Genomic DNA, 26,728 nt, shown 5'->3' with positions numbered 1-26,728 from the left:
ATAATAATAATAATCCTTTCCAACATACACATATTCTTTAAAGGAAAGCAAGATTCAATCCACATATATAACATTTTAGGAGGTACATGGGTAATTCAATAAAAGAAGACCTAGATATTTGTGATTTCTGATTCGATTATGAGGGCTCTAGGTTTTAAGACTAGTGGCCTTTAGATTGGTGGGTAATTCCGAAACTGGAGATAACTTGAAGACGCTTAAAAGCTTTGTACGACTAGGTTGGGCCAGCTGATAATGGTCTTTCGTCATTGATTCACCGCGTATGAAGCACATGGGTAACTATTTTTTTCTTTTAGAACATCGACTTTCTTGTACTTAGGCTATCGCACTCTCAAAATTTAGAGAGCCCCGATGCCCCACTCTAGCTAGACTATGTTGTCTTAACTGGGCTCATGCTGGCTTCAGAGTTTGGCTTGGGTGTTCTCCCAGGTAACCATATCGCTGATTGCCACTTGACAGCCGTTGTGCCACCACAAGAGCAGAACTCTCTGGCGTAACACACGATGGGACAAAACCCCGGGTGGGCTCTGGGTTCGAACCGACAACATTTGCACAAGGCATATCTCAAATTCCTTAATTGACAATATTCACCCAAAAGTGACACGAGATTCGAACTTGAGTCTCCATTTGAATGATAATAATAATAAAAGTAAATATTAATTAATATTAATATTGCATAAGCATAAGCCAAAGGCTGGCTAGAGGCTGCACACCAGCAACAGCAGCATATATAACTGTCATATTTTGGATTTCCAACACAACTCTCTTTCTCTCTCTTCTTTTACATCTCAGTGACAAACCCAAAAACCTGTCTCTATTTCCAACTTCAATTCCTTAATTTCTCATTCAATTTTCTCTCTCTGTCTCTAAAACATTTTGCTTAATTTCACCTCTAAAACACACACATCATGTTTAGGGTTTCAACCACCTTTAAAATCTTGTATCTTCTTCACTAATTCCTCTTTGTTGCCTCTCTTCTTCTTCTTCTTCTTCTTCTTCTTCTTCTTCTACATATCAAGAAGTCTAAGAGAGCTTCAAAATCTTTTTTTTTTTTGAAATTAAGCTAAAAATCATTACTTTCCTTTGTGGGTTTCTTGAATTCAAGCTAAATATCAAATCTTTTTGCTCAAATAGTTTGATCCACCTTCAAAACTATTGATTCTTGATGTGGGTTTTTTCTGGGTTTTGGTTAAATTCAACTTCAAGATCAATGCTTGTCTTTTTGGGTATCTTGAAACCAAGCTAAATATCAAGTCTTTTTGGCTCATGATTCATTTTCTTGAAAATTTTCTTTGTGGGTTTGTTTAAATAATTTGATCCACCTTCAAAAGTAGTGATTTTTGAGTTAAATTAACTTAAAAATTGAATCTTTTTGCTCAAGATTCATTTTCTTGAAGATTTAGTTTGTGGGTCTGTAAAAAAGATTCAATCAACCTCCAAAAGTATTGATATTTGAGGTGGGTTTTGGTTAAAAAAAATGGCTATGGCAGTTGAACACCAGCAGCAGTACAAAGAGATCAGTGGTAATAATAGTATCACCAAACACCAGTTAGATAATGGTAAATATGTAAGGTACACAACTGAACAAGTTGAAGCTTTGGAAAGAGTTTATGCAGAGTGCCCAAAACCTAGTTCTTTGAGAAGACAACAGTTGATCAGAGAATACCCTATTTTGTCCAACATAGAACCTAAACAAATCAAAGTTTGGTTTCAAAATAGAAGGTATAACTATAACTATACATGTAAGTATATATCTACAAATAAACAAGATTCTGGAATTGAGTATTCTTGGTTTATGTTAACTTATGATTTTTTTATTTTATTTCCAATTTTGTTGCACCAAGTTTAGATCTTTAGTTTTATTTTATATATGTGGTAAGTTGATTAATAGGGAAGTTGAATGTAGGTAAAATTGCTAAAAGATTTAAACTTTAATCTTTTATTGTTTTGTGTTTATGGAAATGAATGTAGGTTAACTGCTTAAAGGAGTAAACTTTAATCTTATTATATATTGTGCATAGATGTAGAGAGAATTTGGATCTTTGAATTTCACTAAATGTGTTTATTTAATTAAGGGAAACATGTGATTTTACATATTTTTAGTATAGAAAATTACTTAAAGATTTAAACTCTAATCTCATTTTAGTGGTTTATATGTAATGATATTTGGATCTTTAAATTTCATTGCCTATGTGATAATTTAGTTAGATTGAACATGTGATTTTACAATTTTTTAGATTAGAATGTAGGCAAAACTGGTTATTTTGGTAAATTTTAATAATATTATTACGCACTTAGATGTCGAGAGAAGCAAAGGAAAGAGTCTTCTAGGCTTCAGACAGTTAACAAGAAGCTATCTGCCATGAATAAACTATTAATGGAGGAAAATGATCGCCTGCAAAAACAAGTGTCGCAGCTTGTATGTGAAAACGGATACATGCGTCAACAATTGCATACGGTACGCTTATATATAAGCTTCACTACACAAAAGTTTAATAAACACTGAAGAAAATTTTATTCATAATTTTTTTTCAGGGTTCGGCAGCTACTGATGCGAGCTGTGAATCTGTGATCACCACTCCACAGCATTCTTTAAGAGATGCTAATAACCCGGCTGGGTAATTTGGTCTTTCCATAAAATAAAGTTTTTTTTGTGTGTGTTATTTGGTAATTATGTGATCTGATTATTATTATTATTATTTGTGATTTTGGCAGACTCATCTCGATTGCAGAAGAGACGTTGGCAGAGTTCCTATTGAAGGCCACGGGAACTGCTGTTGATTGGGTCCAGATGCCTGGGATGAAGGTTTTTATATTTTCTTTTAACTCTATGTTTATTAATTCACAATAATCTTGATTAAAATGTCAAACCAGTTATCCAAGTCAATTTTTTTTGTTTTATTTTGGCGAAATGGTACATTAGAATTTTTTTTTTATTACTTAATCTAATTTTTAGTATTATTGACTTATATGTAATAATCTTGATTATTACAATGTCTAAAATCTAAATTGGTTATAAAAATAGTCTTTTTTTTGCTCATTTATAACAATCTTGAATTAATTGATATTGCTAGTTATTAAAGTCAAAATCTTTCTTTTTTTCATTTTTGCAGCCTGGTCCGGATTCGGTTGGGATCTTTGCCATTTCACAGAGTTGCAGTGGAGTGGCAGCTAGAGCCTGCGATCTCGTAAGTTTAGAGCCCACAAAGGTAACACATTTTCTCTCAATCTTAACAATTCAAAAGGATTAGTTTCACATTTGAGTTTTTATTTATATTATAACCGATTTCCATGATTTATAGATTGTAGAGATCCTCAAAAATCGTCCTTCTTGGTACCGCGATTGCCGAAACCTTGAGGTTTTGACAATGTTTCCTGCTGGAAATGGTGGGACGATTGAACTTGTTTATACGCAGGTAAATATAAATAAGTATAAGGATCATTTCAGAACTTTCAAATAATTCAAGAACTCTTCAACAAACAAATCATTTTATTTATTTATTTATTGTATGTATTTAATATTATTCGAGTGTAGTTTTATCACCTATATGTAATTTTGTTAATGCATATATGCAAGCGTAGATCACAAAACTACAGTCAAATAATATTAATATTAAATATATATATTAAATAAATAAAATGATTGGTCATTAGGAGTTCTTACATTTTAGAGTTCTGAAAGAGAACCATATATATAATAATTTTTTTAAATTAATGTGATAATTTTGTATATTAGACTTTTGCTCCAACTACACTCGCTCCCGCACGGGATTTCTGGACCTTAAGATACACTACAAGTTTAGAAAACGGAAGTCTTGTGGTACGTCCAAAATTACCATTTTACCCTTCTCTTTATAGATTTAATTAGATTTAAATCCGATGAGATTTTCCAATGCCTAAGGTGTGTGAGAGATCCTTATCGGGCTCTGGTGCAAGCCCGAATCCGGCCCCTTCTCAATTTGTAAGAGGGGAAATCTTGCCAAGTGGCTACCTTATTCGCCCTTGTGAAGGTGGTGGGTCCATTGTACACATAGTTGATCACTTAAATCTTGAGGTAAGTTAATTTATTTAATACAATAAATGCAAGTTTTTAACTTGTTGCTAAAAAAAGTTTATCTTTATTTAGGCATGGAGTGTTCCCGAGGTTCTTCGTCCACTTTATGAATCTTCCAAAGTTGTAGCACAAAAAATGACCATCGCGGTTAGTAAATCAGTTTTTCATGGTAAATGGTTTTTTATACTTATTTTTTTGTCTTTATTTATTTGATATTTGGATTTAGGCGTTGCGGTATATTAGACAAATAGCTCAGGAGTCGAGTGGAGAGGTGGTTTATGGAGTTGGAAGGCAACCGGCGGTTTTGAGAACGTTAAGTCAAAGATTAAGCAGGTAAGCTTCAATATAAGTTTGTTTTATTTGTTTATAAGTTGAAACATGTATTTTTTTTAAAAGAATTTATGTAATTTGATTTATACCTTTTGGTGTTGTTATAGAGGCTTTAACGATGCCGTGAATGGATTTAGTGACGACGGGTGGTCGTTAATGAATTGTGATGGTGTTGAAGACGTTATCGTTGCAGTGAATTCAACAAAGAATATTATTAACTCTATGAATCTTGGCGGGATTCTTTGTGCTAAAGCTTCTATGCTATTTGAAGTGAGTTTTTTATTATTTTTCTTTACTTAGTCATGAACATAATATCTAGTTTTCTTGAATAATATTTTGTTTATTTATTATTCAGAATGTGCCACCAGCGGTGTTGGTTCGGTTTCTACGCGAGCACCGGTCAGAATGGGCCGACTTCAATGTAGATGCTTATTCTGCTGCTTCAGTTAAAGCCAACCCGTATAATAATACGTATCCCGGAGTGAGGCCCACACGCTTCACTGGCAACCAAATTATCATGCCTCTTGGTCAAACAATTGAACACGAAGAGGTATTTGCAAAAAACAACATATTTTCTGTGTTTATGACTTTTATGTTATATAATATGTACTTATATGAGTGTATGTATTTTACTTTCGTGTAGATGCTTGAAGTTGTAAGACTTGAAGGTCAACCGCTTTGTCAGGAGGACCCTTTTATGTCGCGTGACATTCATCTCTTGCAGGTTCGCTTTTTGATACCTTTTTTATCTTTATTATTTTGAATTTGTTTTTGATTATTTTTCAAAATGTTAGTTATGCAACGGAATTGATGAAAACGCTGTTGGAGCGTGTTCCGAACTCATTTTTGCTCCGATCGATGAAATGTTTCCCGATGATGCGCCGCTCGTACCGTCGGGATTTCGCATAATCCCGTTGGATCCCAAACCAGTTAAGTTCATAGTTTCATTTTCTTTTTTGTTTGATCGTTGACTAACTGATCTTGTTTACCAGGGCGATGGTAAAAATGCGTTGGTAACCACACATAGAACACTCGACCTAACCTCGAGTCTAGACGTGACTCCTGCGGTTAACCATGGTTCAACTGACATGTCAACATGCCAAACCACAAGATCGGTTTTAACAATCATGTTCCAGTTTCCTTTTGAGAGTAGTCTAGCCGAAAGTGTAGCTACAATGGCCCGACAATATGTAAGGAGCGTGATCAACTCGGTTCAAAGAGTCGCAATGGCTATATCCCCTTCGGGTTTAAGCCCTAATGTGGGCCCCAAACCGTCTCCCGGCTCGCCTGAAGCACTCACTTTAGCTCAATGGATCTGCCAAAGCTACACGTAAATTTATTATCTTTTTTTATTATTTTGTTTTGTTTAATACAAATTCAAGATTTTTTTTTTGAAAACATTTGATTTGATTTGTGGGTGTTTTTCAGGTATCATTTGGGCGCAGATTTATTAAGCACGGGTTCGGTAATCGGGGAGTCGTTATTGAAAGATCTTTGGCAACATCAGGATGCAATTTTGTGCTGTTCTTTAAAGGTATAATAAGTTATTAAGTGCTGATGTAAATTTGTCTTTTTTATTAATTTTTAATAAAATGTGTTTGGTGTGATTTGCAGGCGCAACCGGTTTTCATATTTGCAAATCAAGCCGGTCTTGACATGTTGGAGACAACTCTTATTTCTTTACAAGACATCACATTAGACAAAATGTTTGATGATGCAGGACGAAAGGCATTAGTTCCCGAATTTGCCAAGATAATGCAACAGGTATATTACATACGATTTCTATTAGTAGATTTTTAGCAAAATATATAGCAACTTTAAGCATATTTTAGTAAAAAGTTCATGTTTTTATGCATCTTTTTGATAAAAATGATGAGATATATATCTTTTTATTAAAAAGTTTATGTTTTTATGCATCTTTTTTATCAAGATGATGAAATTTACATTTTTTAGTAAAAGGTTCATGTTTTTATGCATTTTTTGATAAAAGCTTATGAAACATGCATCTTTATAGTAAAACTTTCATTTTTTATGCATCTTTTGTATCAAAGATGATGAAACATGCATCTTTCTAGTAAAAAGTTCATGTTTTTATGCAGCTTCTTGATCAAAAATTATGAAAATGCATCTTTTTAGTAAAACATTCATGTTTTTATGCGTCTCTTTAGTAAAATATTCATGTTTTTATGCAATCTTTTTGATCAAAGATGATGAGATATGTATTTTTTTAGTAAAAGGTTCATGGTTTTATGCATCTTTTGTATCAAAGATGATGAAACATGCATCTTTCTAGTAAAAAGTTCATGTTTTTATGCAGCTTCTTGATCAAAAATTATGAAAATGCATCTTTTTAGTAAAACATTCATGTTTTTATGCGTCTCTTTAGTAAAATATTCATGTTTTTATGCAATCTTTTTGATCAAAGATGATGAGATATGTATTTTTTTAGTAAAAGGTTCATGGTTTTATGCATCTTTTTTATCAAAGATGATGAAACATGCATCTTTTCAGTACAGCATTCATGTTTTTATTATGCGTTTTTTTATCGAAGATCATGAAGCATGCATCTTTTTAGTAAAACATTCATGTTTTTATGCATCTTTTTCGTAAAACATTCATGTTTTTATGCATCTTTTTAGTAAAAAGTTCATGTTTTTATGCATCTTTTTGATCAAAGATGCATCTTTTTCGAAAAAGCTGATGTTTTTATGCATCTTTTTAATCAAAGAAGTTGAATATGCATATTCTTTATGTTTGTTTACAGGGGTATGCTCATATACCTGGTGGAATTTGTATGTCAACTATGGGCCGTCATGTAACGTATGAACAAGCAATCGCGTGGAAGGTTTTAGCAGCAGATGAAAGTAGTGTCCATTGTCTTGCATTCTCTTTTGTGAATTGGTCATTTCTGTAATTTTTATGTTTTTTTTTGACCATTGGTTGGATAGAAGTGTAAGAAGCATTGGCTCTATATGTTGTTGGTTGTATTAGATATAAATTAGAACTTTGATTGAAGAGTGTTTTGGAATCTATGGAAATGATAGATCATAGATGGTGCTTGGTTTCATAGTAGGTTCCCTTTATTTATCATATCTCCAAATTTACGAAAAATCTAAGTAGTCGGAAAAATCATCGCTTTCGTAATCTCTCAAATGGAGAATAGTTATAGAAAATCGTATTTGTTTCGTATACATATTTTCTATAACTTTCGTGTCTCATGAATGGAAAACGAGAAAGGGAAAGACAATAACGAAAAGAATACGAACTCTTATTTAATTAAATAGAGATAGATATAGAGAAATAAAAAAAAGAATAAAAACTATTATTTAATAGAGCATGGATAGATATGGAGGTGCCCGGGTATTTTTAGGTACCGGAATCGGTTTCGGGTATAATAAACAAAAGTTAAAAACAGGTCGGGAAGGAACCGATCCCGGGTATAGTCGGGTGTTTGATCAGGTTTTGATAGGGTTTTCAGCTTTTTCTTCGGGTTTCGGGTAAGTATAGTGTACCATGTCTCAAAAGAGTTCCAAGTGCTTTTATATATTGGTTCACATAGTCAATGTTTATTAGTATGATAAGTCTATTTTGTTGTCTAATTTCTATGTTTATTAGATTCTTGATATATAGCTATTAAACAGTAAACACAAAAGAAAACATAAGCAAATAGTTGTTAAACCTATATCCATGATTTGTTGTCTTAGAAGGACATTGTATATATATTAAAAATCACATTTTACACAATCTTCACATTATAGCCACACACGTGTCATTGTTTCCTACCTACACAACCAACTCTTAACCATAACAGATAAACAGACAAACATCATCACCTTTTTCATATCATCTTTCTCACCTTGACATCAAACACCTTTTCACTTCGACATCATGATCAGAACTACCGAGAGCTATCTCACCTCCAACACGGCTTTTGCCCATTTAGCAAAAAAACCAACTTGGTTCATATTTTCGCCCGAGATTCATCAACTTATTTCTTTAACTTGTTATATAAATTATATATTTTCTCAAAACAATTATTTAGCTTTTAACTATTCACTAACTAACTAACTACAAAGCGGAAAGCACTTAATTTAATTACCTTTCGACACGGTTTTGTTTAAAGTCTATTAGATCAAAATTCACATTCAAAATCTGGATTTGTACGCTTGTTAGTAGGGATGCTCAATATACTAATCGGACTCAAATGCTCTAATATTTAACCGAACTAAACATTCGAATTGAGTTTTCTAACCATACCCAATTTCGAAATCTAATCCAATTTTCAAATCCAACAACCCATTTAAACCGAAAACGATCCGATGAACCCCTACTTATTGGTCAACAAAAGTCAAATATGCAAGTCAACCCGGAGACAGTAGGACAATGTAGGTATACAAATATACAATGCTGCAAGAAAAGCACCCTGTTGGAAGCCTCGGATATGAGACGCGTGTCACAAATAATATCATACGGTTGAGAAACAGTTATAGCTGCATTCAAACTCACTCATTTTGGAATGATTCATTGCTTCAATTTTCAAAATTAAATTTTTATTTTCATGAAAATTCTTACTAGCAAAACTTACTGATGCGGACCGCAGCATTGAAGAAGCTGAGCTCACAATGGCAGATTGAGAACCAAAGACTTCACTTTCATACCCCCCCCCCCCCCCCCCCCCCAAATTGTCTAAAGATATCACATTAGTTAATTCAACCTCATTAAGACTGTAGTGGAGTAGTGGTTGATGTTAGTGGAAAAGTGGGTTTAACGTCACTGGCATGCAGGCAGTAGGTTCTCACTAACGAACTCAATAAAAGTGTTTAGTGGTTTGGTTAAAATAAAGTAAATATATGTAAAAAGGAAATTGATAAAAGTCTAGAATCCGGACTCAAACAAACGATTCAATTAATGAAACATAATAACCGGATTCGAGATGGGAGGTCTCCAATTACCCAATTCGAGATGGGAAGTCTCTGATACAAGGTTATAGAAAAGCTAATACTTAGATAATAATAAACATTGACATCCTTCTCACTAGAACAAAATATATAAATAATCGTTAGGAGAATAATAACTTACCCTAACCTTCGGTTACCCTTTATTAATAGAATAATAACCGGCCTTAAATTTCAGCTACTTGTTAACCCGCTATCCCCTCTTTTGGGACAATATCGCAAATAAAAAAGAGTGGTGTGTAATTATTCGATTGACCAAAAAAGAATCAACTTTGTCTCTCTCACGCTCGCTGATAGAGCAGCACCCCACTATCACGCAATGGCGTGCAAGGGTGTGATTGGCCGATGTGGAAATGAGGTCACGCCCACTACACTTGGTCTAAGACTCTAAGAGGTCGGTTACACTTTTTGGGTCAATTTTCAACATTCTCTAGTCCTAAAATACTACCTTATTCAGTTCTCACTATTTGGGTTCTATCTTCAATCTAACTATTGATTGTTCTAACAACTACCGGATGAAAACCGGCATCAAAATCATTTTCTTCCAAATCAATTTGGTAGTTTGACTTGATACTAGTCAACGGAAACAAAAGTTGCAAGTTGCAACAGTCTAGTTGATTGTTAAAGAGTACATGCATAATGCATCTAAGCTAAGTCTAGTCATAGACAAAACGAAAACACAACACCATATTCATATGGTTCAAACACCACAAAAAAGCCCATTACTACCTTAACTCCATGTTCCTAAGCAAATATACTTGCATGTCCTGTCTGCTTTGATATGTGCCCTCCAACCAATTTCCTAAAAAACGAAACAATGTGCTTTAACCGACATATTATAACAACGGGGAACATAGAAACTGACAATCACCCAACGTGTTAAATAAAACAACTATAGCAATACCATACTTTCAGAAAATAAAATGCTCGTTTTATGGTGAAACTTTTTTTTTTACAAAATATTAACATATGAAAAAGTTATAGCCGTTTTCAAAGTTTTCAAAAACCGTGAAGAGGGCAAACCGTAAAAGTGTAATCTTTAACTAAAAGTTAAAGTTTAGAGGGCAAATGTGTAACTTATAATCATTTACGAGGATAAAGTAGAACAAAAGACAAATTTGTCCTCCTTACTCTTGCATTAGGTGTTATACCATAAACTCTAAATCTTGTAAAAGATTTTGTAGCGTCTTAATTTGCCCATAGAAAGTATAAATATGATATTATTATTTTTATTTTATTTTTTTATAAAACATAAATGGCAATTACCTTCCATGATCACCACCACACACATCCATTAGAATAGTCAACCGTTTTGCCTTTAACACAAACTCACTGCATATAGAAAAAAACAATATAAAACTTTAGACGCATCTATGAATGACACAAAAAATATATCAGATAAAATAATAAGAAAATACCTGAAAGGTTCATCACCAATTCGTTTGACAACACCTTCTGCATCACTATAAATCACACACGACAAATCGTTGAACTGTCCAATTCCAAACCAGTTTCCGAGAGTTTTATCAAGTTCTTCATAAGACCTGATAACAGAAAGATCAAGAGTCCGACCTACATCCTCGGATTCCAAGAATACTTCACAATGTTGACCCGGAATCGCCTCTTGTTGACCAAAATGTTGTGAGCTTTGCTGATCAACGTGTATCGGTTGACCAAACAGTAGAAAAATAGGTGTTTTCACTTTGTTTTCATTTTTATCTAACTTGTAGCTAGAATTACCAACGGTCAGCGAGCATAATATGTCGTCATTATTGCCATTAATGGCATCATGACTGTTAGGCGAATCAAAGTGTTTAGGAAAAAGGTTTAACTGAAATTTGTGGGTTAGGTTAAGATCCGAAAACGGGATCTGAAACCGAGCATGCCTGGCTCCCTGTATGCCTGTGGTGGCTGTTTGAGGGTTGACCGAAAAAGGTTGAGGAAGGGTAAAACCGTCTTTTGGTAAATCTGGTGATCGAGGTAATCTTAGCTTCTTTCTGTGTGGAGAAAAAGGTGAGAGGTGAATTAGTGGCATGTTTGATATTAATTCAACTAACCACGGGCTTACACGTTTCACATTTTGCAATAAATCCGGTTCATCCCAATCAACCTACATCATATTATATGAATATATGCATTAGTCTATCATATTCTTACAAAATGAAAAGGTTTAAGTTAATATTATTACCTGTAACATACGCCATGGAGAATTAGGCCAAAAGAACGGGTCAACAACTTGAACAGAAGACACAGTTCCCATAAACCAACTTATACGCGATGAATCTTCGGTCTCAAAAGCCATTTTGAACCTCATTCCAACACACCATTGAACACACAACGCAGCATTTAAAGAAGACGCTTTCACAACAAACTCTGGTGTGCTTGCACGCGGATAATAACTAACCTCAAACGTCTGACCACTTGCAGCAAGTGAAGTAGCTTCAATAACATCTTCAGGCCTCACTTTAACGTTTCTACCATTTCTAATCATATTATTGCCAGTTTCACGAAAGAAGGAAGAACTCCAGCCTGATGTAGTATTGGGCCCACCGGGCCCACCAATTCCCGCTCGTTTAGCGCGTCTGATCCCAACACAAAGTTCACCATTTTCGGCTCGCATGAACACAATCGAATCACCAGCAACAAGCTTCTTTAGGTTCACAAAAGTACTCCAACCAGTGGTTAACAGATGCCTTCTTGGGGTACCTCTATATATATGTCTAAACTTCCAAATTTCACCATGAACATCTTTAGCTACTATTGTTTGAACCGGTGGATCAATTGAATAGTCCAATTTAGGAAAAATCGTCTCTGCACAGTACCGAGGGACAGAGAAACCTCCACCATTGTTTGCATCAGATTGTGTCAATGTTTTTGCAAAAGACGACGGTTTATCAGGAGCTTCAGAGACGGTATGAGTGTCCATTAGGGTTCTTTCATCATCAAAACTGTCAAAGTTGGCATTGTTTCCAAGTGGACTCAGCATAATTTTAGCATAAACTTCATCTGTTTCTAAATCTGCCATGAATTTGACATCAATCACCCTGCAAAGGATGAATGGTGGAACCCGAGGTATCCCAGTAAAATCTACATTTGCGAGGGTGTGTTCAGCATGACCTTGTGGGAAATAGAAGACCTTAGAATTCGGTAAACACATTTGAGCCATCCCACCCGCGCACGCGTGCCATAATCGAGAGTCTACACTATTCTCTACCTCTTTCATGCTTGTTACTTGTTTTTTCAGATCTCTAACTTTTGTACTCTATGTTTAATATTTCACTTGTAAATGCTGTTGACAAATAAAATATTAAAACAATTAAAGCAGAATCAAAAAGTTTCTACAAATATAACGAATGATACGCAAAAACTAGGGCTGTAAACGTACTGAACATTCGATGAACTATTCGGCGGGAAGTTTGTTTATGTTCGTTCGTTTAATATGGCGAACATGAACAAGGAATTTCACTCGATAAACTAAATGAACGAACATAAATAGAGGCCATACTCGTTCAATCATGTTCATGAACGTTCGATAATGTGTTCACTTACGTCCGTATATGTTCGTTAATGTTTGTTTCTTCATTAAAGCCTTTTAATACTTTTTAATTAATGGCTTTCTAAGCTAATCATATAGATTTAAGCAAGGTTATTAACCATACAACAGTATTATACATTGCAAGTGTTATGTGATTAATTTATATGTAAAATTCACATATGAACATAAATGTTAAAAAAAACACCAACACAAACTTGGCAGCCGAATCGTTGACACTGACCATTCTCAGTTAGCCAAATCAAATAAAACATTGTTTGTGTTCGTGAACTGATCACGAACAAGTTCACAAACTTCGTTCGATTAGGTGTTCGTGAATTGTTCGCTTGTCCTGTAAAATCTTAATGAACAAACATAAACCAGTAGGGCTGTAAGCGAACTGAACATTCGACGAACTATTCAGCGGGAGATTCGTTTACGTTCGTTCGTTTAATAAATGAAAAACATGAACAAGGAATTTCGTATGCTTAACTAAATGAACAAACACGAACATAGGCCATATTTGTTCAACTGCGTCAGTGAGCGTTCGATAATGTGTTCATTTACTTCCGTTAAAGCCTTGTTCGGTTCGTTTACAACCCTGGCAAAAACATTACCACATTAACAATATCATCCTACCTACCAAAAGGTAAACAAACAGTGCTACAAACCAACAATCTTTGTCTCTTACAGTATCACACACAGTACTGACTACTGAGTACTCTCATTATCCAAAACAAATAATCACAAATCAAATAAAACAGACCAGTTGACACTGACCAGTCTCATTTAACCAAATCAAATAAAACATCATTTGTGTTTGATTTGGCTCGTTCACGAACAAGTTCATTTCCTTAATTAACAAACACGGACAAAAATATTTGTTCGGTTAGGTGTTCGTTAACTGTTCACTCGTCTGATAAAAGCTTAACGAACATAAATGAACCGAACGCTCGACAAACCGTTTGCTAGGAGATTCGTTTACGCTCGTTAGCTTAACTAATTTACAAACACGAACAAGGAATTTCGTTCGACTAACTACATGAACGAACACAAACAAAGGCCATATCCGTTCAATTGCGTTCGTAAACGTTCACTAATGTGTTCATTCACGTCCGTTTATGCCTTGTTCGGTTCGTTTACAACCGTAGCAAAAACATTACCACATTAACAATCAACCTACCTACTAACTTAGTAACTTACACTCTCAACAGTATTTCACACAGTACTCTCATTATCTAAAAGTCTAAAACAAATAATCACAAATCAAAAACAGAATTAAGGCCTCGTTCTGTTCGTTTCGGTTTGTTTATGTTCATTAAGGCCTTGCTCGGTTCGGTTCGGTTTGTTTACAACGTTAGCAAAAACATTACCACATTAACAATCAACCTACCTACCACAACATAACCAGTACTACTACTAACTTAATAACTTACACTATTACAGTATCTCACACAGTACTCTTATTATCTAAAACAAATAATCACAAATCAAAAACAGAGTTAAGGCCTTGTTCTGTTCGTTTCGGTTAGTTTATGTTCATTAAGGCCTTGTTCGGTTCTGTTCGTTTCAGTTCGTTTATGTTCATTAAGGCCTTGTTCAGTTCTGTTCGTTTATGTTCATTAAGGCCTTGTCCGATTTGATTCGGTTCGGTTCGTTTATGTTCATTAAGGCCTTGTTCGGCTCAGTTCGTTTTTGTTCATTAAGGCCTTGTTCGGCTCGGTTCGTTAACAACGCTAGCAAAAACATTATCACATTAACAATCAACCTACCTACCACAACTCAAACAGTACTACCACTAACATAATAACTTAACACTCTTACAGCATCACACAGTATCACACACAGTACTCTCATTATCCAAAAACAAATAATCACAAATCAAAAACACACAGTTAGCCAGCTAATTCATTTTCATCTTCATCTTCATCTTCATCTTCAATTACTCAACAAATCACACAATATTACTCGTCAATTAAACCCTAGGTAATTAATTAATATATCAAACTCAAATAGTAAATCAACAACAAACAATTACTAACTATAATAATAATAATAATAATAATAATAACAACTTCCGAATTAATCCGAATTAACCGCAACTGTAACAATAATAATAATAATAATAATAATAATAATAACAACACACCTGTTGAAAATTGTAATAACCGCCGGTGCAATTAGAGTACGAAATCAGTTAATAATAATAATAAGAACTGCTGAAAGAAAACAAGTGGAATTGCGAGATCACGGTGATTGATAGATAATTAGAGTGATTTGAGATAATAATATTATTATTATTATTATTAATGGAATAAAATGGAAAACAGTAATATTAATACCTGCAAATGTTAAGAAGAGCATTCTCTCACTAAAAACAAGTTACTTTCTCTCACTAAAACAGACAGTGTGCTCTCTGACCCTACACTACACCTGCAAATATGTATGTAATATTTGTTTCTTCTTCTTCTTATTGTTATTATATTATTTTCCATTCTTTTTTAAATAGTTTTTAGATTAATCTATACTATATATAATTCATCAAACAAGGGCAAATTAAGACATCCATTTTTAAGTAATTTACAACATTTAAAGCATGATGTACATATATTAGTAAGAGTAAACTTGTCTTTTAAATACAATTCATTCAACTTACAAATTTGGTCCCTCATCCTTAACCGTATTATGTTTTTAATTTAAGTTGTAAACTAACTTCTCACCCATGATTTTTAAACGATTACAGCTTTTTCAAACGTTAATATTTTTATAAAAAAATTACACCATAAAAACGACTCTTTAATTTGGATATGATATTGTTATAATTTTTTTTCATTTTAAATAAATTAATATGTTACGTAGGGATGTTCGGTGTTGGTTTTGATGGTTTTAAGTTAAACTTGTGAGTCCAACCGTTAATACTGATTTTTTGTCGTCCAAAACCAAACTCAACCATTGAAAGTTGAAACAAAATCGTTACTAGCGGCCTGGTTCCAGTTTGGTTTCACAGTTTAAACTTTAATAATAAATTTAGTTTAAAATAATTATTAATTTAAATGTACCATCAATATTAACTAAACACCAACATAATATGATACTTGAAAGAATCATAAATAAAAGATGATATTTTTAGCCACATAAATAGTAAATATTATTGGAAGATCTAGGACGTGAAATAATAACAACATAGATCACAAAATGAATCATACTGCAATTATGTTAATTTGAAGTTGTATAACCAAGTTATTTGTAATAAAAAGATTATGTTCAATTAAATTTTAACTATATCTAATATATATTACAAAACGTATCTAATAATTAATAATAAAATGCATTCAACATTTACAGTCTGGTATGGTTTCTTAAGGCCAGTTGCCAGTATAAACCGCGAACCAACCGTTCACTACGTTTTGAAACCAACCAACAAACCGAAAGTAAAAAAAGAAAAAGGAAAAAGAAGTCAAACCAATGACCAGTTTAAGCGATTTCAAGGTTTTAACCGAACCATAAACACTTATATTTGTTACGTGATTAACAGGTTCAAATACCCGCTGCATCGTGCGGGCACCATTCTAGCAATAATAATAATATCAGTATTTTTTAAAGTGTCAACGAATTCTTAAATAAACTAATGGCTAAAATTTTCACATCGGAATATACTCGGCTCCAATATAAGGAAAACCACCGCCAAAGAACAATGCTTGTGAACACTCGCCCGAGGAAATAAAAATGTAGTGAGATATAACTCGTTCAGTTCAATGACGAAGTATACTTAGGGCCCGGGGTGGCTCCGCCCACCCCTATTTTTTGCGCGGTAGTGTAAATTTACCCGTTTTCGATCGAAATTTTTTATACGTAGTGTAAATTTAACCGTTATCGTTCTAAAATTTGAGCCCGGCCCCTCATGTTTTTTTTGCGCGGTAGTGTAAATTTACCCGTTTTTGCCAGAATTTTTTTTATACGTAGTGTAAATTTAGCCGTTTTCGTTCTAAAATTTGAGCCTACCCCCTGTTTTTTTACGCTGTTGTGTAAATTTACCCGTTTTCGCCCGAAATTTTTTATACGTAGCGTAAATTTAGCCGTTTTCTTTCTAAAATTTGAGCCTGCCCCCCTCGTTTTTGAATTTTTTTTTAATACATATTGAGTCCCCCCCTCCCCCCGGTATCTTAGTCCAAGCTTCGCCACTGGTTCAGTTCAAGGATTCAACTGTTGAATGTCACATACTCGCCTAGTCTCCCACTATTAATACCTGGTGCCGCTGAAAGTCTGAAACTAATGATGGGGTAGTAATCAAACATGGATAATATGGAACACCAAGTCTCTTTCTTATACTTCGTCACAAGCTAATTAGCAATTTGTTTCTTCCTATTATATTTAATTTTCCACCCTTTTTTAAATAGTTAATAATAATAATAATAGTATAACACTTGATATTACTCTTTTGTAAAAACCGAAAAAAGGTGAAATGATTGGACCGACGTAAAAAACAACGGTTTGTTTAATGTTTTGTGTAGAAATCGAAATGAAAGTTCGATTTCGGTTTTGCGTGACTAAACTGACAACGACAAAGTGAAATGAGTGAACCGAAACAGAAACTAATGCTAGAACTGAATGTTCGGTATCGGTTTTGCGTTTAGCTCAATTGAAAAACTAAGTTGATATAACTAAACCAAAAAAAATATGCGGTTTGGTTCGGTTATGGTTTTGCGTTTAACTAATATGACATAACCTAAAATAATCGACAGTTTGGTTTTATAATTTCATTTAGGTTCGGTTTCAGGTTTGCGTGTAACTAAACTGAAAAAAACGAGCTAAACCAAACTTATGGATTTTCGTTCTATATTTTAAGTGAATAATAGTAGTTTAATATATATTTTATAACTTAAGTATTTTAACATTTGATGTAACACAAACAAATAATTATTAACTAACAAAAGAAACTAGGTATAAATTATTTAGTTTTTGAATAAAATATGAGGTTTGCATTAATGAAACAGATATAGATAATAAGTTGTGTTAAAGTTGTCAGCATTGAGACCACAGTTACCCTTGTCACCATCTGTCTTAGCATTTGTTTTTATTTCCCTTTTGCAGCAAGGAAGGTTGTAATGTTGTATGACATATATTATTATCATTTTTTTTAATGTTAGATTTATTTAAACTATTTATATAAAAACATATTTTAACATTTGTTAGATTTAATCTTATCTTTATTCAATATTTTATCAGGGTTTTGTCTAAATTCAATCAAGCATTTAAATATTTAAAAGTATAGATGTATTGATTTTTATTAATTTCAACTATCACTTTTGGTCGTTGTCGGTCATAACTATCAAATTATTTGTTGACGTTCCCATCTTATAACGTATTTGCTTCCAACCGTCTACGACTAACGGAATCCTAACTCCGTTAGTCGCATGTTGTCGAAAAAACGTTTTTGGCCGAAAACTCACATTTTTTCTTGACAACTCAACATTTTCTTCCTAAATATCATTTTAGCCTTAGAACCTTTAGAAACCTTTTTATAGCAAAGGCTCCGGTTATTGTGGTTTGTTTGAGAGTCAGTTGTGGTGGTGGTGGTTGGTTGGTGAGTCAGTTGGCGGTGGTGCGGTTTTAAGGTTGAGTTTCCTGACAAAAAAATGTGGTTTTTCCGGCCAAAAACGTTTTCCGACGACTTGCAAGTAACGGCGTTAGGATTATGCTAGTTGCGGACTGTTGGGAATAAAATATGGGATCGTGAGTAGTCAATTAGTTAGTTGGTACCAACACTGACCAAAAGATAATTGTTGGGATTAATAAAACCAATATACCAAAAATTAATGATAAGTTGATAAAAAAATATTCATTTGTGCCTCTTTATAAAAATAAAAAATAAAACCCCAAAATTCTTATTAGTTTCGACAGTCTAACTTCACATCACGCCCCATCTTGTCTAGCATCACGCCCTTCATCAACTAGAATCCTTCGTTCTTTTGTCATTGAAACTGCCGGTAATTATAGGTGCACACTAAAACCGGGTTTTCAACTATATTCAGCACATGCATTACAATATATGTTTTCTTTACTATACATATAATTTATAATATACTTTGTTACATTTGTATGTTATATTTTAGTTTATCGTTGTGGTTCTCAATTACCGATTAATCGAGACGATTATTAGCTTAAAGTTCGTGGGACTTCAAATTTCCGATATGTACTTGAATCATTTATGTTGGGTTTGGGTGTTTATATTGCACTTTGGACAAATACGTTATAAGTAGGGTTGTATGTTGAAACTGATTTGATTGTAGTGTTCGTCATGTTATAGGCTATACGTACCAAGAGCACGACAATTGTTGAGACAGTATAGAGTTTGGAGAGAGGTGGATATAGAGAAAGATACATAGAGATCAAATACAGGTTTTTTTTCCAATAGAGAAGTACATATTACGTAGTCATTATACATTGACTCGAATTGCATTTTTAACGTACCTTGGTATTAGGTATAAAATGTTACAAATCCGTAATTACTTTTTATATATTAGACAACACATTATATGTTAAAATACTTTTTATATGTGTAATGTGTTAGTAGGTATTATGTAATGCAACATTAATGGAATAATGGTGCAAGTCACCTGTCCTATCTAAAGCTTTAAATTAAATTATGTCATAATAAATTAATAATACATTAATGAGTCTTTTTTATTTTAATCTCTCTTAGGTATAGTTGTCATTCTACAACCTAATCTATGAAGGATACTTCCCCTATGATACTTTTCATATTGCTCATAAATAACAAATTTTAAATACAAAATGACAGATATACTTATGCCAGTAATCGATCCGTAACAGATAAAACCTTGTTCATGTTTATATGTTAAACTTTTATTGGACAATATCCGTTCACGAACACCTAGTCGAATAAAATTCATTTTTTGCATAAACAATATTCTGTTTGATTTTGCTAAAAGAGAATGATAAGTGTCGACAAATCGAATATGTCTACCAAGTTTGTGTTAGTGTTTTTCGACAATCATATTCATATGTTAATTTACATAATATTCACATAATGCTCATATATATTTTGTATAGTATATACTTTTGTTTAAATCTATAAGATAGATTTAGAAAAGTCATTAATAATACTGAAAAAGAAATTAATGAACAAACATTAGCGAACATCAACCGTCTACTTGATTTGTCCGTGTTCGTTCATTCAGCTACTCGAATGAACCTTCTTTTTCATGTTTGTTTATTTACATTCGGTCGTTTAGAGCCCTAACACGGATCTTGATTGAATGATGATGAAAGTCAGAAACACATAACCGTCTACTTAGTTTTTTAATTCATATGTCCTTCTATATGTATATAAATATTATTTAAAACATAGCAAAAATCTAGTCTTTAGACTAGACTAGAACAGGTCAGACAATAGTAGAGTGTAGTATAGTTGTGTACCTCATAGTATGTGGTTCAGACATCATTAATTGAGTTAAAAGTGGAAAGTAAATTTTTTTGACCAACCAATCAAGTAACGCCGGATACTTTGTACGTGATCTCTGTTGACTAAAGGTAGATTAACAGAGAGAAAAGAAAATAGGAAAAATATGTTTATTTGGAGGGGAAAATATCAAAATGACTTATTTAAATATTTAACCAACCACATTTTTAAGTGGCCCTCAAGTTTATTAATACTTTATTCGGACGCTTAAAAGTGTCAACATTATTTTTATTTGTCTCGTTACAAATGTTAATTTTTAAAATTTATTAGTTAATGTATAAGATTTTACTTAAACACACACACCTATCATTAATAAACAATACTTATAAACTCAGTTTTCAAAGACATTATTGTTATTTGGTAAGCAAAAGAAATTAATCATTCAATCTATAACTTAAACTTTGTGTTTTTCAAACCATGATTGTTAAAAGATGAACAAAGTGAGTAATTAAAAAACCAAAATGGTCATTCTAAAAACGACCAGACCGACCGTTTAAATATGTCGTCTGACAGTTTATGGAACCAACAACATCTTGACACATGTCCTCGAAACATACAAGATATGTCATTCAATTGATTTATCATGCTGGCCGAATTATCTATTATGTCCGCCAAGTAATCTATTCGGCTTTTCAATAAATGATTTATTTTTAAAACAAATGGCCGGCCGAATAGATCAATCGATTGGCATAATAGATTAGTATGATGACATATCTTATTGTTTTGATGACCCATGTCAAGATCTTGCTGGTTTCATAAATCGTCGGACGACTGAATTAAACGGTCTCACCGACTGTTCTTGAAATTATTATTTTCAGTTATTTAGAACTAGTTTTCTATCCGACGCGTTGCGCCGGGCAGGTCGGTAAAACTCAGACAGTGGTAAAACTCAAGCGTCGACACGAATTCGTTCGGTTTCGGTGACGTGCATTATTGTACCGGAATTAAAATCAAAGATAAAACAAAAAAAAATTATAAAATTTGAGGTGGACCAATGTGGTGTATGTCGGTAAAACTCGATCCTTGGTCAAACCCGACTGTTGTCGATCTTGTGCATTGAGGCGGTGAGTCTATGGGTATTCGATCGGTTTCCGTCATGCTTGTTATGATACCGGATCTAAAAATAGAATTTGACGTTCAGTCGGTTTCCGTTAAATTCGTTATAATGACTGAACTAAAAAGCAAAAATAAAATTTACGGGTCAGTTTGGTATCGCCAAATGGCTCAGTAGGACACTTGCCGCACAAACTTGTCATTTGTTAGATTAGAGTAATAGGAATAATAATGTATAATATTTTATTTACAGTAAAAATAAAATATAATAATAATAATAATAATAATAATAATAATATATTAGGTGGTGGGGAATGGGATATTCCGTTGGGCATTCACGCAACACTGACATACCACCTTCTTACCCTCTGCTCCTGTTCTGTCCCTTTCAACATTTTCTAAATTTTTTTTAATAACTTATCAAAAACAAATTAATCTATATTTTTTATTTTATTTTCAATACTTTACTTATATACTCATTTTGTTTTTTTGGTTGCACGACTATAAAGTGTATGTAACGGGTCCATTGAGTGATAGAGACGCTGACGTGAGATAATTTTGCGGTGTGTGAGAGAGGTATACGCCTATACGGTGAGGTTTGCGAAGAGTGGCATGTATATTAGTTTTTCAGGCAAAGTTGATTATTATATTACATACGGATAGACCCATGCTCATCTAAAAATCTTATTTTAGCTCTTAGTTTTTCCGGTTAAAAAGACAAGTTATCGTTATTTATGTGAGTCGAGCGTTTGAAAAAAAAAATCGACCTTGATAGAAAGTTTGAATCTACCATGAATATCGTGTCACGAATGTGAAATTTTTTCCATTCAGTTAACTCAGTTTCTATACGAATATTATTCAGATTGGTTAAATATTCTGTTATAATATCATTAATTAGTTTTTTTAAACGACAAATGTAGTTACTACTACTACTAGACGTTTTACACCAGTAATAATATTACGCATTCCTCATGTTTGAGCCTGAGATCTCTCTAGAAACAAATGCCACTACCAGATGTGCTAGCTTCACGTTGGCTAAACACGTGAACCGATGGGATTTCTTTTACCGCTAATAAAAATTAATTAACTATAATAAGTGTATATAAAACTACACTAGTTTAGAGAGTTAAAATTGAATTTTTCTGTAATAAAAGTGTGTTGCATTTTTTACTTTAAGAAACCTAAACTCATATTATTACACATTTACACCCACATACAAAGTTTTAATAACTTTTTTTTGTTAAAAGCTTAACGTTACACTCTATGTGTATTAACCATTGACATCATATTCTACATTCTAATCATCTTATCATCCATTAATACAGAAATTCTAATAATAATTACAAGGATTAAACCATTGACTCCTTAATAATTCTCGATTGTGCAAATAGAATATATATTAGACAACAAATTTTATATAATAATAAGACAAACTATTTATTGACGATCTGAATTTAGTCGGCTATAGCTCTTTCTTATCACGTTATAAAGACTCCCCACCACCTTACTTATTTACTTATTGGCAGTTTTTAATTATACAAATAAAAAATGAGAGTCTCCGTTAAGTTTGCCAATCACCAAAAACTAATAATCGGTTAAGTTTCTGTTAAATTTGCACTCACATGCGTACGTAGTTGAGATTATTTTTTGTCATTTCAATAGCTGAGACTTATATTTGCCAATCGAATAGTTGGGATTATATGAAGCCAATACTCCTTATTACTATTATGATTACTTTTCTTATTGTTCTTACTATATCTTTTATTTAGTTCCAGTGGCACCAGGTGATGATGAGAGACTAGGCGAGTATGTGACATTCACTAGTTGGATCCTTGAACTGAACATGTTTTATCTCACCCACTGTCGTGCCTTCACGCGAGTGTTCACGGACGTTGGCCTTAGGCTAGGCTTTTTCCCAGATCGAAAAACGAGTGTATCCGATATGATGAATTAAGTTAGTTGTCCATTTAAAGGATTCGTTGGCCGATCAAAATATTATTAGGAATTTTATTTTTGGAGTTTATCAACTCCTTGTTTCCCCGTGAGCATATTTTTGTTTGTTAATTGTATTCTTTTATTTTTTGGCTAACATTTATTAATTACTTGTATTCAATATTCATCTCTCTTACTAATAAATGAGTACCTTTTTTATTTAACCAGAATTCTTGAAAATGCCACGTGGCAAATTGTAATTATTTGTTAATTAAATTCAATTCATTAAAAAGTTCCTCCATTCAAAACACACGTGGGTTTAACACACAAGTCAATATTTCCTCCATTCTTTAATTCAAAATATTTTCAACTTGCCGTTAACGTAACCAATTAATTCATCTTCCATATGGTAACTTTTACAAACCAATTCAAATCCAGATCACTTATTATACAACCACATCAGCAATTGTATTTATGATGGATGCGTGATGTTTCTTACATCTGATTGACAAAAAATGTGTTACGTGTTTATTGAGGTTTTGGTTAATGCTAACAACCATTACCAATGGGCCTTAATTAAAAACAATCTGGTTTTGGGGTTTTAGAGTTTTATTTCTCTGTTTGTTTTTATATTTGATCATTTTATATACTTTTGTTTGGAAAAACAGGTACTATTTTCTTTCAGGTGTGGAGACTCATCAAGTCTTGGACATGATATTGTGGATGTAGATGAACAGGTTCGCCTTTTGTATCTTTTACAAGTTTTGAGTTTTTATAAGGACCATATTGTTTAGTGTCAGATAAACCAAGATGATATGGTACAACTATAATATTAAGTAAACGGGTTTTGTTTCATATAAATGATAAAACAATTGGATGGTTGTGAGTCTGTTTTATGTTGTTTGTAGGAAGAGTCAACTCATTGAATGTCAAATAAGTGGGATAAAAACTGGTTTATGTTTATAAAAGTAATCTTACTTTAATAATAGTCGTTTTTTTCAATCAAATTATTCAGGAGGCGTATATATGAAAACCCCTTTTAAGATAGTTTTTTTAATAATGAATGTCAAATAATCTTACTTTAATAATAGTCGTTTTTTCCCAATTTATGGCATCTATATTCTTCTTAATTCTTGCATATGGGCATAAGAGTTTTGAGTGTAACTGGAAAAGAGAAGGGTGTAGTGGACCTGTTATAGTCTATGCAGTCGATATCGCCGATATATCACTGATATATCAGTGATATATAGGTTATCGGTCCCATGGCGATATATAAATCAGAATATTGGTTCGGAATATCGGTACCGATAATATCAATGATATTGACCGATATTGTAATAATATTTGACCAATATATCACCGATAATCCCGATATCAGTGTTTTAAGTCTTCATTATCAACTTTTAGTGTTCAACGTTAGTGTTATAAGTCTTAAACAATTCGTACTTGCTACGATTGTTAGTGTTTTTGAAATTTTCAAAAGGTTACTTTGTTAATGGTGGGAAAATATACTGAATTATTAGTGTTAAATTGTTTTATATATGAATTTTACATGATATTAAAATTACCGATATATCACTGCGATAACCGATATCTCAGACATCGGTCCTTGACCGATATCCGATATTTTTCCGCATTAACTGCTTAGGTTATAGTTTGATATGAGTATTAAGTTTTTTGATATGATGTTGTGCAAGTTTTCGAATACATATGGAATCGGCCCATTTTGAAATTCATTATGGAATCCAACAATTTTATAGTTTTAGAAAATTCATTGGTTAACATCTACAAATTATACCTTTTTTCCATTAATATTAATTACATTTGATTGAGTATGTAGTTTTAGGAAAGTGTGAATGGGTCATTGATCTTTCAAATGCCTTGAATAGCCTTACATAATGGCCAGTGTATGATGATCACCGCCTCGATATGCATGTTTCTATTCATGTTTTGTCTAACGACTTCAACGTATTACCATGAATGGCATTTTGGTAAAGTAGCATTTCAAGCTGACCAAATTTTTCAAGGCCTTTAAAATTAAAGCTACGTTTGTATTTTATGACCTCAAAAGTTTAGCATGGATAGTAATATGTCAAAAGCTATATTGGTTTGACCTTTTTAGTCACTGATTATTAATGTCATGTATCAAATTCCAACATTTGTTCTTTCAAAATTTGAATGTTAAGAAACATCAAAGTTTTATTATAGTACTGTAAGTTATAAAAGATATGCGTTATAAATTATATTGAAATCCTATCAACTTTAAATATGTTTGTTCGACGTTTATCCTCGAAGTTTGACCAGATCAGTCATTGGCACATCAGCTCTAATTATTTTTCTTTTTCATTCTTCGCATTAACATAACTAAAGAAACGTGCTACTTTAAGTAACTAATCACGCAACTTTGTCAAATTAACTGTAAAATTAGTATATGAAAATCATTTAAAAATTTTCTACTTCTAGATTTCGGATTTAATATATGTATCTTGAAATTATTGTTTATTGTTGGTTCTATAATCTTTCAGTTTATGGATGATGCTTAACCCATTATATTAATATGGTATTATGCAGATTTTGAAGTATCATAGGCACTAGCATTCGTATGCGCGACTTCTTGATACCGCTGATGAATAAGATCAATTACTTGAAGTAGAATCACAACTTGAGTTCAGGAGCATGTTAGCTAATCTCTCTTTACTTGCATGCTTTTGTTTAAATTTAATTAGACTGCAAGTGCCATTTATATTCTTTGTATGTTATGATTTTTGAAACTTCAAGTTTCTTGCTATCAGGTGTCATTTGTTGTTGTGTATAGAAAGATGAGGGCTAAATTCTTTTTGCAGATACATGGCCACAAGATGACAAGGACAAGCAAACCAAATCTGACCCAAAACACAAGTTGAGGTGGTACAAGGTGATTGAATTTGTGGATAAGTATATTGGTCATTTTAGTTAACATGGTTTCATACTTTCATGTAGGGGTTTATAGCTTTTCGACATATTTGTAGGTACTTTAGGCTATTTTGGGGTTACACTTAAAAGTTTATTCAGTGAGTGAAGACAATTCTTACAGATTCCTACTTTTGCTATGAGTTCTTTTCGTATTTCTGAAATTAGTGCATTGTTACCTTTGTGATGATAATTTTCTATAAGCATCATTTGTTTTATTACAATTTGGCTTTTATATTCAAAAGAAGTAAACCTTCAACTTCTAAATAAATACACCTGAATTTTTTTATTTTCCGATAATGTTTTTTTTAACTTATAAGACTTTATAATACATCTTGACCCATCTAAAATCACAATATTATTTATCCAACCCGTGTGTCACACGGGTTTTTAACCTAGTTAGTATATATATTTCTCTCAAA

At 32.8% G+C, this 26,728-nt stretch overlaps 2 protein-coding genes and 1 long non-coding RNA gene across 3 annotated transcripts; 2 read left to right on the top strand and 1 right to left on the bottom strand.

Annotated features, from left to right (window-relative positions):
- Positions 1-1,363: 1,363 nt before the first annotated feature.
- Positions 1,364-7,337, top strand: LOC143556976 (homeobox-leucine zipper protein REVOLUTA-like). Its single transcript, XM_077046162.1, has 18 exons — positions 1,364-1,740; positions 2,317-2,476; positions 2,554-2,636; positions 2,734-2,824; positions 3,132-3,227; positions 3,321-3,434; positions 3,755-3,838; positions 3,920-4,072; positions 4,145-4,219; positions 4,299-4,405; positions 4,510-4,672; positions 4,758-4,952; positions 5,046-5,126; positions 5,197-5,331; positions 5,395-5,732; positions 5,831-5,936; positions 6,017-6,166; positions 7,167-7,337. Exons 1-18 carry the CDS (start codon positions 1,496-1,498, stop codon positions 7,314-7,316), a joined length of 2,526 nt encoding a protein of 841 aa, XP_076902277.1. The 5' UTR covers positions 1,364-1,495; the 3' UTR covers positions 7,317-7,337.
- A 2,245-nt stretch (positions 7,338-9,582) lies between these two features.
- On the bottom strand, positions 9,583-12,645 carry LOC143556977 (auxin response factor 10-like). The gene is made up of 4 exons (XM_077046163.1): positions 11,546-12,645; positions 10,776-11,467; positions 10,624-10,689; positions 9,583-10,159 (listed from the first exon to the last, which is right to left on the bottom strand). Exons 1-4 carry the CDS (start codon positions 12,578-12,580, stop codon positions 10,102-10,104), a joined length of 1,851 nt encoding a protein of 616 aa, XP_076902278.1. The 5' UTR covers positions 12,581-12,645; the 3' UTR covers positions 9,583-10,101.
- An 11,394-nt stretch (positions 12,646-24,039) lies between these two features.
- Positions 24,040-26,638, top strand: LOC143556958 (uncharacterized). Its single transcript, XR_013139475.1, has 4 exons — positions 24,040-24,094; positions 25,929-26,035; positions 26,150-26,271; positions 26,366-26,638. It is a non-coding gene; the product is annotated as an uncharacterized LOC143556958 (long non-coding RNA).
- The last annotated feature ends 90 nt before the right edge of the window (positions 26,639-26,728 follow it).

The sequence above is a fragment of the Bidens hawaiensis genome, unplaced genomic scaffold (assembly GCF_021521415.1).
Source record: "Bidens hawaiensis isolate Kalapana, Puna unplaced genomic scaffold, B.hawaiensis_p1.1 tig00018764_1, whole genome shotgun sequence".
In the NCBI taxonomy this organism is placed as follows: domain Eukaryota; kingdom Viridiplantae; phylum Streptophyta; class Magnoliopsida; order Asterales; family Asteraceae; genus Bidens; species Bidens hawaiensis.
The sequence above is the reverse complement of the archived record's forward strand: the minus strand, read 5'-3'. Positions and strand labels throughout refer to the sequence as shown.